This window comes from Cyrtonyx montezumae, unplaced genomic scaffold, assembly GCF_038088225.1.
Source record: "Cyrtonyx montezumae isolate F1298 unplaced genomic scaffold, pur_monq_1.0 scaffold_12, whole genome shotgun sequence".
NCBI lineage: Eukaryota > Metazoa > Chordata > Aves > Galliformes > Odontophoridae > Cyrtonyx > Cyrtonyx montezumae.
The window spans coordinates 13,211,388-13,224,536 of NW_027071848.1; the positions used below are offsets into that span (position 1 = coordinate 13,211,388).

Below are 13,149 nucleotides of genomic sequence, written 5' to 3' on the forward strand. Positions count from 1 at the left end.
TGATAAGCACTGATAAAATCTGTCCTCGCTCCTGCAGGCTGACCAGCCCCAGCTCTCTCTGCCTTTCCTCATGTGTGATTCGCTCCAGACCCCAGCCATCTTTGTTGCCGTACATTGGACACTCTTGAAATTCACGGTCCTGAGGAGCCTATCCTGGACACAGCACTCCAGACGTCTATCGCTTGTCTTTCTCATGTGCTCCTCGCATACGCCTTCAGGCCAAAACCGTCACTTGAGGCAGTGTTTGTCAGCCTCTGCCCTGCCAGCGAAGCACCCACTCCCTCCGTCGCTCAGAGGCTCTCAGACACCCACAAATGAAGCCCTGCCCAGCAGGGGCGGTGCCGAGGGAGGCAGCTCCGCGCGTCACCCGCCGCCCTTCACGGCGGGGAGGCGGTGTGCGACGTCACGGGCCGTCCTCGAGCTCAGCCAATAGCAGGGACGGAACTAGTCCCGCCTTCGGCCCCTCGACCAATGGGAAACGGGGAGGGGACGGGGCGGCGGTGAAGGTGACGGCGGGAGTGGCGATGGCGGCCGTGGCGATGCTGGGTCGGCGGCGCGCGGCGGACGGGCTGCTAAGGGTGAGCCGCGGGCGGGCGGTGCTGCGGGGATTCCTCCCTCATCCGCTCCCTCCGCGCGCCCGGCGCGGTGCGGGGCTGCGGCGGCTCGGCCAAGGTCACGGGGCCGGCCGCGTTGTTCCGCGCGGTGTTGGCTCCGTTGCCGCGCGGTTCTGAGGGCGTTCTTTATTTTTCAGGCTTTGAAGTACGCGGGCCGCGGCTACGCAGCGCAGCGCACCGTGAATGTAAGTGTAACGCCGTGCGGAACTGCGGGCGCGGCCCTGGCGCCGCTGTTGCAGCTGTTTGCTGGTTCTGTGTGGGGCAGACTGGAACGTGCACCTTTCCGCTGCTGTGCTGCTCCTACGGGGTTAGTACCTGCACGTGGTGCAGGTTTAAGCCAAGAAGCAAAATAACACTAAATCTGTTTTAAGAGACTGCCAGATGCGATGTCAAAGGGCGTTAAACTGCAGCTCACGCATCCGTAATCTGATGGTGCTCTGGCAAAGCCTGGTAAGATGCTTGCTCTTCCAAGGCATGAGGTGCTAACTCTTTAAGTGTAGAGTAAACGTTCATTATATTGTAGTGACCGTGCTTTCTGTGATGTGCAGACCGTGTCAGTACAATATGTAACTCCTGGCATTTGGTGTGATGCCTCTATACATCAGTGGGATTGAATCAAAGACTTGACCAAAGGGAGATCTCTCAGGCGACGTCATCTAGAGCATGTTCCTCAGGATGATTTCCAGATAGCTTCCGTGCATCTGTAAGGAGGAGACTTTACAACCTCTGGGCAACATGTGCCAGTACAGAAGAGCTTCTTGGTGTTCAGAGGGAACCTCCTGTGTTCCAGTTTGTGTCCACTGCCTCTTGTCCTGGCACTGAACATCACTGAAAAGAACCTGACTTCTTCCTCTTTGTTCTCTCCCTTGTACTCATTGTGATATCCCTGAGCTATCAGACTAAGGTGTACCAACTGGATGTTCCAGTCCCTTAATCGCTTCCATGGCCTTTCACCACTCTTTCTATGTCTCTGGACTGGGAGACCAAGATCTGGACCCAGCATTTCTCATGTGGCCTCATCAGTGTTGATCAGAAGCTAGTTAGTGTCTCCCAATTGGACTTTGTGCCACTGATCACCACTTTCTGGTCTCACCCTTTTAGCCTCTGTCTGCCCATGCAGCTCATACGTCACCAGCTTCTCTGAGAGGACCTTAAGGGGGATGGTGTCAAACACCTTACTTAAGTTCAGGTAGATAGTATCCACTGCTCCCACCACATCCATCTGGCTGGTGATTTCATCACAGTGGTTTATCACGTTGGTTAAGTGTGACTTACCCTTGGTGAATTTATGCTGACTGATAATTCTTATTTTTTGTTGTTGTTTATGAGTTTGGAAGTGGTTTCCAGGATGAGCTGTGCCATCACCTTCCCAGGTACCAAGCCAATGTTGACTGGCCTGTAGTTTCTTGCAGCCTCCTTGAGGATGGGAGAAATACCTGCTTTCCTCTTGCTCTTAGGCATCTCTCCCAGTTGCTGTGACTGTTCAAGGATCATTGAGAGTGTCTGTACACTGACAGCAGCCAGCTTCCTCTGAGTTGCATCCTATCAGGGCCTTTAAACTTAGGGGTGTCCAACTTGCTGCGAGCATTCCATGACCTGATTCTTTTCCACCAAAGAAGCATCATCTTTGCAGCACTTTCTAGCCTGGCCTCTAGGACCTGGGATTCCCAAAGAGCAGCCTTGCTGGTGAAGGCTGAGGTGGAGGCATTCAGTAGCTCAGCCTTTTTACAGCTTGGGCCCCTCTTCCCTCCAGGCCCTGGGATTCCTTCAGGCTTCACCCATCCTAAAGCAGAGCTCTGTGCATTCCAGCTGTTCCTTCATATAAAGAGCAGCTTCTCCTTGTCTTTCCAGCCTGTCCTTCCTAGGGAGCCTGTATGACTGCATTCCCTGGAGCCATCCCATCACACTCCGTCATCCCAACGAGGTCATAGCCCCACAGTAGTGCACAGATCCCAAATTCCTTCTCTTTGTTCTTCACGCTGCATGCATTCATGAAGATACGTTTGGTTCTCTGAGCTGCTTGCGGAATAAAAGGGGATTGGTGACATGAATGAAAGGGTGAAAGGAGAAACTTAAAATATTGTGGTATATGTGCATGTGTAAAGATACTGTGACTTTTACTCCATGCTTGTCCTCTTAGGAAGTGGTGATAGCAAGTGCTGCAAGGACGCCCATTGGATCTTTCCAAGGCTCTCTTTCATCATTGTCAGCTACTAAACTGGGTTCCATTGCAATTAAAGGAGCAATTGACAGAGCAGGTACATGTAAATATGTTTGCTTTGAGAAAACCTCATACAGCTCTGAACAGTGTCAGTCTGTGTCTTTTGGTTTGACGTTGCTTGGTAAAACAAACTTTTTTGTTGGTGTTCCTCCCCCTCCCCCGAAGCACTTTTAAGGCTTTAATACATAAATGGTATTTAGGTAAACCTGCCCGTTGGACCCTGCTTCCACTTGTAAATGCTGCTTCCAAGAGCAGAATGTTACTTGGGAATGTCTGAGGTGTTCCAAATTGCATTGAACATATTCTGATTGCTCGTCTGGGGTGTAGTTCTATGACACACTATAGCTGATAAGAAGGCTGCTTATTGCTGAAACCAAGGGTCCTTCCCTTCTTTCCCATTTTTACATGGTACTCATACTTGTCTGACACACCCTTGAGAAGCTATCTGTAGCTTTAAACCAGCCAAAAAGTCACTTTGGAAGAGAGGAGGGTTAATATTCTTCGGCTTCTTGAAACAGCACATAACAGTAAGTTGAACAGTGGCTGTTGCACGGGCAGCAGACAGAGAGCACAGCTCTCGTGTCTGGGGGCAGCTGGCTGCTCACTGCATTAAACAGAGCTGTTAACTTTGGACATCGTTGTCACAGGGAGAAAGTTCTGTGTGTTTAACAGTTTTGTTCATCAGGTGACTGGTGAGACGTGGAAATGTTTGCTTCGTTAGCTTCTTCTGAGCGATAGTAAGGGAGTTGTGATGTGAGGCCCCCAGTTCAGCGTCCCATGAGTATGAGGACAGAGGTCTGGGCACGGCATGTTTTGTTGCCTTCTGTAGGAAACTTTAATGGGAAGGTTCATAACAGGTAATTACATCTTCTGTGTAAAGAATCCAAAATCAAACCAGTTTTGTTTTCTAGGTATCCCTGCAGAAGAAGTAAAAGAGGTGTACATGGGTAATGTCTTGCAGGCTGGGCAAGGACAAGCTCCAGCAAGACAGGCAGCCCTGGGTGCAGGTATGCATTGTCTCCATTCTGGGTTTAAAGGTGTCCTTTCTTCACATGGACAGCTCTAATGCAATTGTAGATGACTGAACTGCGAGTTAAAGCAGGGAGGTGTCCAGCTTATCTGACAGCTGTTCTAAATGATCTGATATGTCTGATTCTTCTCTTGCTTCCCATCTTATCCCTTGAGTCTGTTACCTGAAGGAGGGGAGCAACAGCAGTCTCCAGGAGGGACAGTAATGGGGGGTGTGGGTGGATAAATTGATACCCAGCCTGAGCTGGACACTTCAGGCTTAGGTAAAATTGGTACCATATGAAATATTGTTGAAACACCATTGTAACATTAATTGTCCCTTGAAATGATGCAGTTGTTTGTCCAACTTCCCTGATTTAGGTTTACCCATCTCCACTGATACCACAACTGTCAACAAGGTCTGTGCTTCAGGAATGAAATCGATCATGATGGCAGCCCAGAGCCTGATGTGTGGCAGTCAGGTACGTGGCTGTCACTGCTGCTCTGTGGAAGGGACAGCTGATGCTGTGGGTCCTGTGATGCCTGTGGTCTTGGATTTAGGACTATGTTTTGATCTGCAGCAATGAGGCTAATTAGTGAGGTTTTGTTTAGGCTACGCAACCTTGATTTCACAGTAACTTACATATGTTTGGTTTTAAGCAGGAAAAAAGAAAAGGTGTTATAGGAAAGGAATTGTCAGATTGATTTTAAGAGCTGAGCAAATAAGGTGGATTTATTGTAAATCCTCTCTACTGCCTTCCCTGTTAAATGTAGGGAATTTTTCAGGCTTTCTCATTTGAAAAGAATCAAGAGACTAGAAAAAAATTAGTGTTTGTTGGAAGAGATTTCATCTTGACTTTCACATTTTTAACACTTAAATGAATTAAATTCACAGGTTAAAGCAGTGCTGTTTTGAAGTATGTTAAAGATGTTTCAGGCTTTTCTGTAGATTTCAAAGAGGCTGATACTGACTGTTGTTGCTGAATTATGTGTTTGTGGAAGAGCTTGATGGAGGAGTTACTCTTCTCTGTCAACTGCATTCTAAGATTCTCTGAAGTAAAGATATTGTCAGTCCAAGGTATATTTTTAGTTTACAGAATGAATGGCTCCTAAGTGGGAATTATACTTAGTAACTATGTATCTTGTTTACCCGAGAACAAAAGTAAAATATTTGGTTTTCTCATCCCCCAGTATTTTTCAGTTAGGCACCACCTATTGCTTTGGCCTTGCAATGCTATGCAGAGGATGACACTTTACCCCATGCCTGCTGAACTCGGCGCAAGGCTTTTCACTGGACTTTGAATCAGGTCCAGCACTTCTGTGCAAACAGCTCTGCTTGGATTTAGTAACTGACATCTGCTGAGTTCACTGCAGTGGTCACTCACCACATTTGTTTGCTGGGTGCAGCCACATGCTCTGAAGGGAACTGGAATTTTTGGCACAGACAGTGCAGGCTGTGGGTTAGGAGGCTCTCAGAGCTGTAAGCTGTGGCTTTTTTGGATGGGTTTTGTTTCTATTTTCCTGGCTGTGGGTTGGGAGACGTTTCTGGTGTGAGTTGGTGATAGTTCCCAGAGGCTGTGTATGTTAAGGACTGTATAAACAGTTGTCTTAGCTCCAAGACTTATGCCTGCTGGAGTTGAGACACCAGGGACTCCCATTCCTCTGATCTGTCGCTGCCCTATCTCCGTTGCCTTTCCACTTCACTGCATTTCTAGTTTGTTTCCAGCCTCCTTGGTTTTGTTTTCTTTGTTACTACATGCTGCCGTTCCTGGATGCAGTTGATAATCTATTCTGAACCAAGGCATTCTTTTTCTGAGCCAGAATTGAAAGATCGAATTCCTACTTTCTTCCTGTAAAATATCTTCTGTAGTACAAACAGCAGTGTTGTACTCTCTGAGAATAATGGTGCTGTGTTTGCATTCTTCCTACAGTTATCTGTATCCTGAAGAAACCGTGCCATTAATGACAGCTACCCTTCACACTCTGACATGTGAAACCATGAGGGTTTTGTGGGTTGTAGCTCAGGGACAGTAGGCGTGCTCATGGTCCTTGTGGCTTTGCTTGTTTGTTTGCTCTGCCTCAGCATGAGAAGCAGATTTGTTTACAAATGCCAGCAATGATTCAGCCTAATTCAAGTTCAGTGATCATTTTTATTAATATCCCTCATAAAAAACGTGAGAAGGCTGTGAGAAGCTTCGGGAAGTTCTACACCTCGGTCTCTCAGTGGGTCTCTTGGACTCTGACTGCTGCTCAGTCCACAGGGACGTGGAGCTGCTCATGAAGAACTAACGAGAAATTAGAGGAAAATGAAGTGTTTAAAATAAAATGTGTACTCTGATCTTGGAAGCTCTTGAAATGCAGGAGGCTGACATGGCTCTTGCAGCTTCCCACAGCGATGTACCTGACAGAAGTCTGGCTGTTCTTTTGGTATGTGTTAGCTCTCTTCAGCTGTCGTTCCCTCTGATTGAATAAAGAATCCTTTTTTATTCCTTTTCCTCCAAGACTCACTGGAAAAATGAGGTGTCCACTCTTAATCTTTTGTTAGTGTCTGCTCCCAGATGAAGTCATGTAGAACACAGCATTATTAATAACTTCAGCTTCTGTTTGAGCAGGATGTAATGGTTGCTGGTGGAATGGAGAGCATGTCCAATGTTCCCTATACAATGAGCAGAGGATCAACGCCTTATGGAGGAGTTAAACTGGAAGATCTGATCGTAAAAGATGGACTTACAGATGTCTACAACCATATCCATATGGTAAATATTCCTGCAGAGTTCCTAAGAGTCAACCATAGGCCTGATGCAGCTTTGAAGAAGTTGCTTATTATTAAGCTGCATCGTTTAGCAAACCTGAAAAAGAGTAATGTACTCGTGGAGAGACTGGAGAGAAGGCCGAGCTGGGTGGGAAGTGGTGTGCTTGTTTTTCTTTCTCATCATGTCTGAACAGCTTAGAGCAGGGGTTAAAAGAGCAGTGGGATTTCTTCCACCATTGGGTGGGTTTTGCTGTCTCAGTGTTGGAGCAGTCGGGTTGCACAGTGCCTTTGGGGACAGCCACTTCTGCTTTGGCACATTGGTGCTTGTGTATGTATCCCTGTCTTCTGTTAGAAGATTTGAGTTAGCTGGTGTGCTTGGCTCCATTGATGTGATAGGGTGGACAAAAAAATGCAAACTGAGGGAGGGTTTAGAAACCAACCTGGTATGGAGATAACAAAGAATGAGCATCAGGAAGGAACGCTTTGAAAGGATAGTGGCTGGTTTTGGTGTGCAGGTATTTCTGACCTTTACCTGTAATAATACACAACTGCAGGGCATCGTTTATGGACAAGAGCTCATGCTGCTGGCTAAGAAAGCATCTCAGGAAGAATGTTTTGCTGTGTTTAGCCAATCTGCTTACTCAGTTCAACCCTCACTGCTTCTGCGTGTGCTTTATTCCTTCTCCGAGGAGCACACTCTGCCTGGGCCCTTGGCTCAAAACCATTTGTGCATTTCAACTAAAAATTATGTTGATTGTGAGGCTTTTTGGAATAGACAGGCTAGGAGTGGGACAAGAACACCAATAAGATGATGTGAACGCACTGTTCTGTGGCTGAACAGTGTTCTCCAGCCTCTGGAGAAGTCAGCCTTTAACACTTCTGCGTGCAGTTTTTACTTGAGAAGAACCCCTTGTGTGGAGTGTGCCTTCCTCTGCAGCTCAATGCTCCGGGCTCAGAACGCACGCACTACACGTGGAATTGGTGTTCCAAAGGCAGGAGTTTCTGCTTGCTCATGACTGTGCAAATCAGAAACGAACACTGAATATTGCTTATGTTCAGCTCTGAAATTCTGCTGATTTTTCAGTTATGTTTCTCGTTTGCACCTCCTGAAATACCAAATGTAACGCGTCCATTTGTCTCCAAGGGCAACTGTGCTGAGAACACGGCAAAGAAGTTCACTATTTCCCGAGAGGAGCAAGACACTTACGCCATAGGCTCTTACACTAAGAGCAAAGCAGCGTGGGATTCAGGAGTTCTCAAAAAAGAAATAGTTCCTGTCACTGTTTCAACAAAAGGTATCGCGGGAGGGCGTGGTGACATGAGTTGTGGCTCTCCTTTGGAAGCTGTAACAGGGTCTGCGCTCAGTGCAAGTCACGCTGCTCTGACACGCGTGACCATGCACACACATGTGTGTATGTATGAATTTGTATCCCAGGTGCTGTGAATTTGCTGTCACACAGGCTTTTTGCTGAACAGCAGTCATGATATATTTCTTTAATGCTGCGTTCCGTAACTTCTTTGACTGCGTACTAAGTTCAGGCGGAACAGCTGGATGATGTGTGTGTTTGAATCCCTCTGTGAATCATCTTAAAGATACGTTCTTTGTCCCTTCCATTTGCCCAGCAAGAAGTGTATGTGAATCTGCTGTGAATAAGTGATGCTGAGGAATTCCTTTCATTTTCATAAATGCATTTCTGACATGCATAAGTAAGTTTACATTTTTGACTGAGGTTGTTTAGGAGAACATTTAATCTGTGTGCTGTGTGTGCAGTCCTTTCTCAGACATTCTAACATAAAACTGAACCAAATCTGAATTTCAGGAAAGCCAGATACAGAAGTGGCAGAAGATGAGGAATACAAACGGGTTGATTTCAGTAAAGTTCCAAAACTGAAAGCTGTTTTCCAGAAAGAAAATGGTAAATATTGTTAAGTCAAGTGCTTCTTTTTTTTTTTTTTTACAAAGTGCAACAATGCTCTAACAGAGTGAACAGTGCTGCTCACAAGAGCTTGAATACCCAGCAGTAATCAATGACCTTTTCAGTGCCTGCTAAAGAAATGTCCTAAGAAATCCAAGCCTGGTGTCACAGCAGCACGAACTGGCTTAGAACAAGAAGAACCTGCACAGCAGTGAAAACCTGTTTGGTGCATTTACATTAGAGACTGAAACAGCTGGCCTTGGTCACCACAGGTACAACCTCCTGGTGTGCCTGCACATCGTGCCCTCGTGCCTCCCTGCATGTGTACCTAAGGATCCTGGCCAAATCAGAGCTGGCATTGCAGCACAAACATGTTTGCCCAGGAGTTCTGTTAACGCCAACAGTGCTGCCAGTGTGGAGGGCGCAGTCTAACCCGTGTTCAGATGCAGCTTACAAATACATGTGATAATACTTGGTCAGTCAGTTTAAAAAACAAGCAACTGTTAGTTACCTCAGTACAACAGCTGTTACGGTAGGGCGGAGATGTTGCAAGGCCGAGGGCCTAAAGGATATACCTGAGCTGCCCCATCTGCCCCTGTTCAACACGCTACCTTTTCTAGGAACAGTTACGGCTGCCAACGCCAGTACTTTGAATGATGGAGCAGCTGCTCTGGTTCTGATGACTACAGAGGCAGCCAAGAGACTGAAAGTTAAGCCCCTGGCACGGGTAGTTGGTAAGATTTTTCTTTTCTCATCTTTGAATACAGAAGTGGAAAATATTCTGGTGGTGTACTCTGGCTGGCAGTCCTGTTCATCCCGTTCTCCTTTGTGCGTGTAGGCATCACCTCTGCACCTCCTCAGTACTGACTTGGCAATTTCAGTTTGATCATAGTTTTCTGTGTGGAATAATACAAACCAATTGAAAATATTATTACATTGTTCACTTAAGGCCATTGAGCTTTATGTGTACTGATTTCAGTGACCATTATATTTCGAATTGTTCTCTCTTGCCTGGGTTTGCTGCTTGCGTGAATGAAAATAACGTATGGCAAAAACCAGATGTGTTTAAACAACAGCTTTTGTGACTTTGTAAATGTTTTTCCAGCTTTTGCAGATGCTGCTGTTGATCCTATTGACTTTCCCATTGCACCTGCGCACGCTGTTCCCAAGGTAGGAATAGAACAGCTCCTTCAAGAGATAGAAAGCTTCCCCAGCACCGTGTCATCCCTCAGTGCACCTTCTCATAGTCAGCACTGAAACTAAACAGGTTTTTCAAGGGGTTGAGGCTGGAGCATGGATTCTAGAGAAGGAGACTTCATATGTATTCTGACAGAATGTTGTTTTGCAGTGCTCTCACCAACTTTGGCCTTGTTTTCACTTTTAAAGTTTTCAAGCTATTATGACTAAAAGGCAAAATAAATGTGATTATAGAAGTACAGACTGCCCCAAAAAGGAGCTGAAGGCAACTGTGTGCAGTGCTGCATCAACACAGTGTGTGGCAATGGTCTTACTTAGTATAAATACTATGAAATGAAAAGGTATTCTTGGGATCGTTTCCTCTTCTTCTTTTGTGAAACTCAAGTTTGTGCTCCAGAACCTCAAAAACCTTGCTTTTTCTGTGTCTGATGAAGCGGTTCTGGAATGTGAGCTCTGCTCTCCTGCTTGGCATGTAGTGTAGGGCCCTGCTATTTGCGGTTTGATTTCACAACAGTCTTATAATTATGTCTATAAAATACTCTAGCTTCCTAGTTTTTTTCGCAGCAATAATCATTTTTATGACTGTTTCTAGATTCTAAGTGCGACAGGCCTGAAAAAAGAAGACATTGCAATGTGGGAGATCAATGAAGCCTTCAGTGTTGTGGTGCTGGCCAATATGAAAATGCTGGGTATTGATCCACAGAAAGTCAATATCAATGGCGGCGCTGTCTCTCTGGGGCACCCGATAGGGTACGTAAGTGGCATTCTTTTTGTCTGCACAGAGGCACTGTTTTCTGCATGCTGCTAATCTATTCAGTTCTGTCATCAAATTTAATGCAAGTAGGAAGGCTAATAGAAATACAGCATCAAGTATGTGCTGACTTAATTCGGGTGTTGAATCTCAGGGCACCTTAAAAAAAGCATCATCCCAGTTTTCTTATCACAGGTAGATATCGCCTACTGTTACAAAAAGCTTGCTTGGTACCACAGGTTAAAATAAATCGCTAACATCACTGAATGAGCAGTAATGATTAATCAGCTAGTTAAACTAGCAGAACTTACAGGTAAAGGTACGAAAATAGCAAAAGATATGCTACAAGGACTTTTCCTCCTATCAGCAAAGTCAAATTCCAAGTCTTGCCAAAGCGTTCTCAGCAGTGGATCTGAAACACTGTGGTTGCTTATGGCAGCACACAGGGGTGGTCTCAGGGATGTTTGCTCTGAAGTTCTTTCCTCAGCTTCGGGAAGTGTCGTTTCCTGCTGTGTTCCCCAGCAGCTGCAGTGTGCTTAAGTACATCCCAATAATTGTCCTGAAGGGTGGACGTGCTGCAATGTCCAGGAGGACAAATCCCTTTCCGATCTGCTGAATAGAGATGAGAAGTAACCACGCTGTACATCAAGAACCAGTAGGAGTACTTCATGACTCAGAAGTTGGCTGACAAAGCTGTAGTCATAATCCCTCAAGATGTGCTGTTATCTCCTTCATAACATCAGCTCTGATTAAGGAATATGACCTTTGTCTTAAAGGAGATTTCTACAGTATCCTGACAGAATTGAAGTGTCTGATTTTTTGCAGGAGCTGGATCAGTGTACCGTTCTGCATTACATCGGTTGTAGACAAAGAAGAAACTGAAATGAATAATTAGCATTGATTTGGTTTTTAGTGGAAGAGATTTAATATTCATTACCTTCTTTGAAAGATCTCTGATAAACGCAGAGAGACTTTGTAACACACAGAGTATTTAGAGGTGATTTCCTTTACCAAGAAACAGGAGCTTGTGGCTGTGCACACATGAACTCCTTTAAGTTCTGTGCACGGGGCTAAGGAGCCTGCGTTGTTTCTAAACGCAGACAAAAGGGTTTGTTTCATCTTCTGTTGGTTTTATGCTCTTCTTTTTGTTTCCTTCTGGGTACTCGGTGCTGTGTTCTGCCAACAATCTTGTACGAGTCAAATCCAGAATTTTCTTCAAGCTAAGGTGTAAACTTTATTTTCTTTTCTCTAGAATGTCTGGAGCAAGAATTGTTGTTCACATGGTCCACGCGCTGAAACAAGGGCAGTATGGCCTTGCAGGAATTTGCAATGGAGGAGGAGGTGCTTCTGCAATACTGATAGAGAAGCTGTAGCCCCAAAGAGTTGATGGGGAAAAAAAAGCCTTAAAAAAAATCTGTGATCAAAGCAATGAGCAGCACCTGTCCCATCTTACCAGTGAGTGGGTGAGTTCCTCAACAGCTGTTCTGAAATTTCTGAGAACATCACTGATTATTGATACAGAACAAGTGGGCTTTTGTAACTGACTCAATACAAGTTTTTATACAGTACAAGCAAGAAAATGTGAAATCATGATAATGTATGAAGAGCTGACAATAAAGAATGTTGATGTTAACTGTGGCTCCTGGCACTGGTGGTTTCTCAGGTGCCACTGAATTCTCTAAGCCACATCACCTGCTGCAGTGCTCTGTGAGCTGGCTTAGTGTACAGTACCAAAGTAGCAGGGAGCCAGGTGCTGTGACTTGGAAGTGCAGGTACTGAAGGGTGGCAGAGTGCCACTGCTCCAGTTTTGCTCTTGTGATCATCCATGGTATGCACTTCTGGCAATATGCTTTTGAACAGAGGCAGGTTCAGGCCTAGAAGTGGGCTAGTGTTGTTTTCTCCTTCAGTGGCTGGCTGCATGCAGGAGCTCTTATGTCTTCAGGGAAACTGAGTTAAGCATTTATTTTGCAAGTACTGGCAAATAGGAAGACACCTTCCTGAAGAGTGAATCTTGTGTACAGTCGATACAGTTTCTTTGACCACTTTTCCAGATGGCAGAAACGGGCTATTTCACCCATCTGTTCTAACCCTAAAGCCTACTCACTGTTTGCAGGAGAGAGAGAGGCTGCACAGAGAGGTGGTGGAGTCTCCTTCTCTGGAGACATTCAAGATCCACCTGGCTGCCTACTAGTGCAACCTGGGCTAGGGAGCTGCTTTGGCAGGGGCTTTGACTCGATCTCTGGAGGTCCCTTCCAACCCCTTCTGTGATTCTGTGAAACATTCAAACACTTCCACATTTCTTAGCTGAGACTGAGGACAGCTGCTGTCTTACTTCACCATGCGTTTCAACAGGAAGTCACCTTTACCAGATGACTGCCTTTAAATTTCCTTCTGCTAAAGCAGGGGAATAAAGACCTTGACTTGGCTGTGAAGGGTGATGTTTTTGTGGTGGTGCTTCTTTTTTTCTGCAAAGGAACATACCTGAAGAGGTAGCAGACATGTGGTGGTGTTTAAATGCTACACAGAAAGAAGAAAACAAACCACACTTTGGTATCAGTTCTTCTGAACAACACCTGCCCCAACAACAGCATCTGAGGACCTTTTTTTCCCTTGAAAACATAAATAAGTGCACTGATAGTTCATGGCTTCAGTACTGCCACAGCTCATGCACTGGAAATGAAAGACTGGTG

The 13,149-nt window shown here is 45.6% G+C and overlaps 1 protein-coding gene across 1 annotated transcript; it reads left to right on the forward strand.

Annotated features, from left to right (window-relative positions):
- The first annotated feature begins 479 nt into the window (after nt 1-479).
- Nucleotides 480-12,039, forward strand: ACAT1 (acetyl-CoA acetyltransferase 1). Its single transcript, XM_065730073.1, has 12 exons — nt 480-578; nt 752-799; nt 2,755-2,872; nt 3,747-3,842; nt 4,225-4,325; nt 6,456-6,599; nt 7,740-7,890; nt 8,416-8,511; nt 9,132-9,245; nt 9,617-9,681; nt 10,301-10,458; nt 11,712-12,039. Exons 1-12 carry the CDS (start codon nt 525-527, stop codon nt 11,830-11,832), a joined length of 1,266 nt encoding a protein of 421 aa, XP_065586145.1. The 5' UTR covers nt 480-524; the 3' UTR covers nt 11,833-12,039.
- The last annotated feature ends 1,110 nt before the right edge of the window (nt 12,040-13,149 follow it).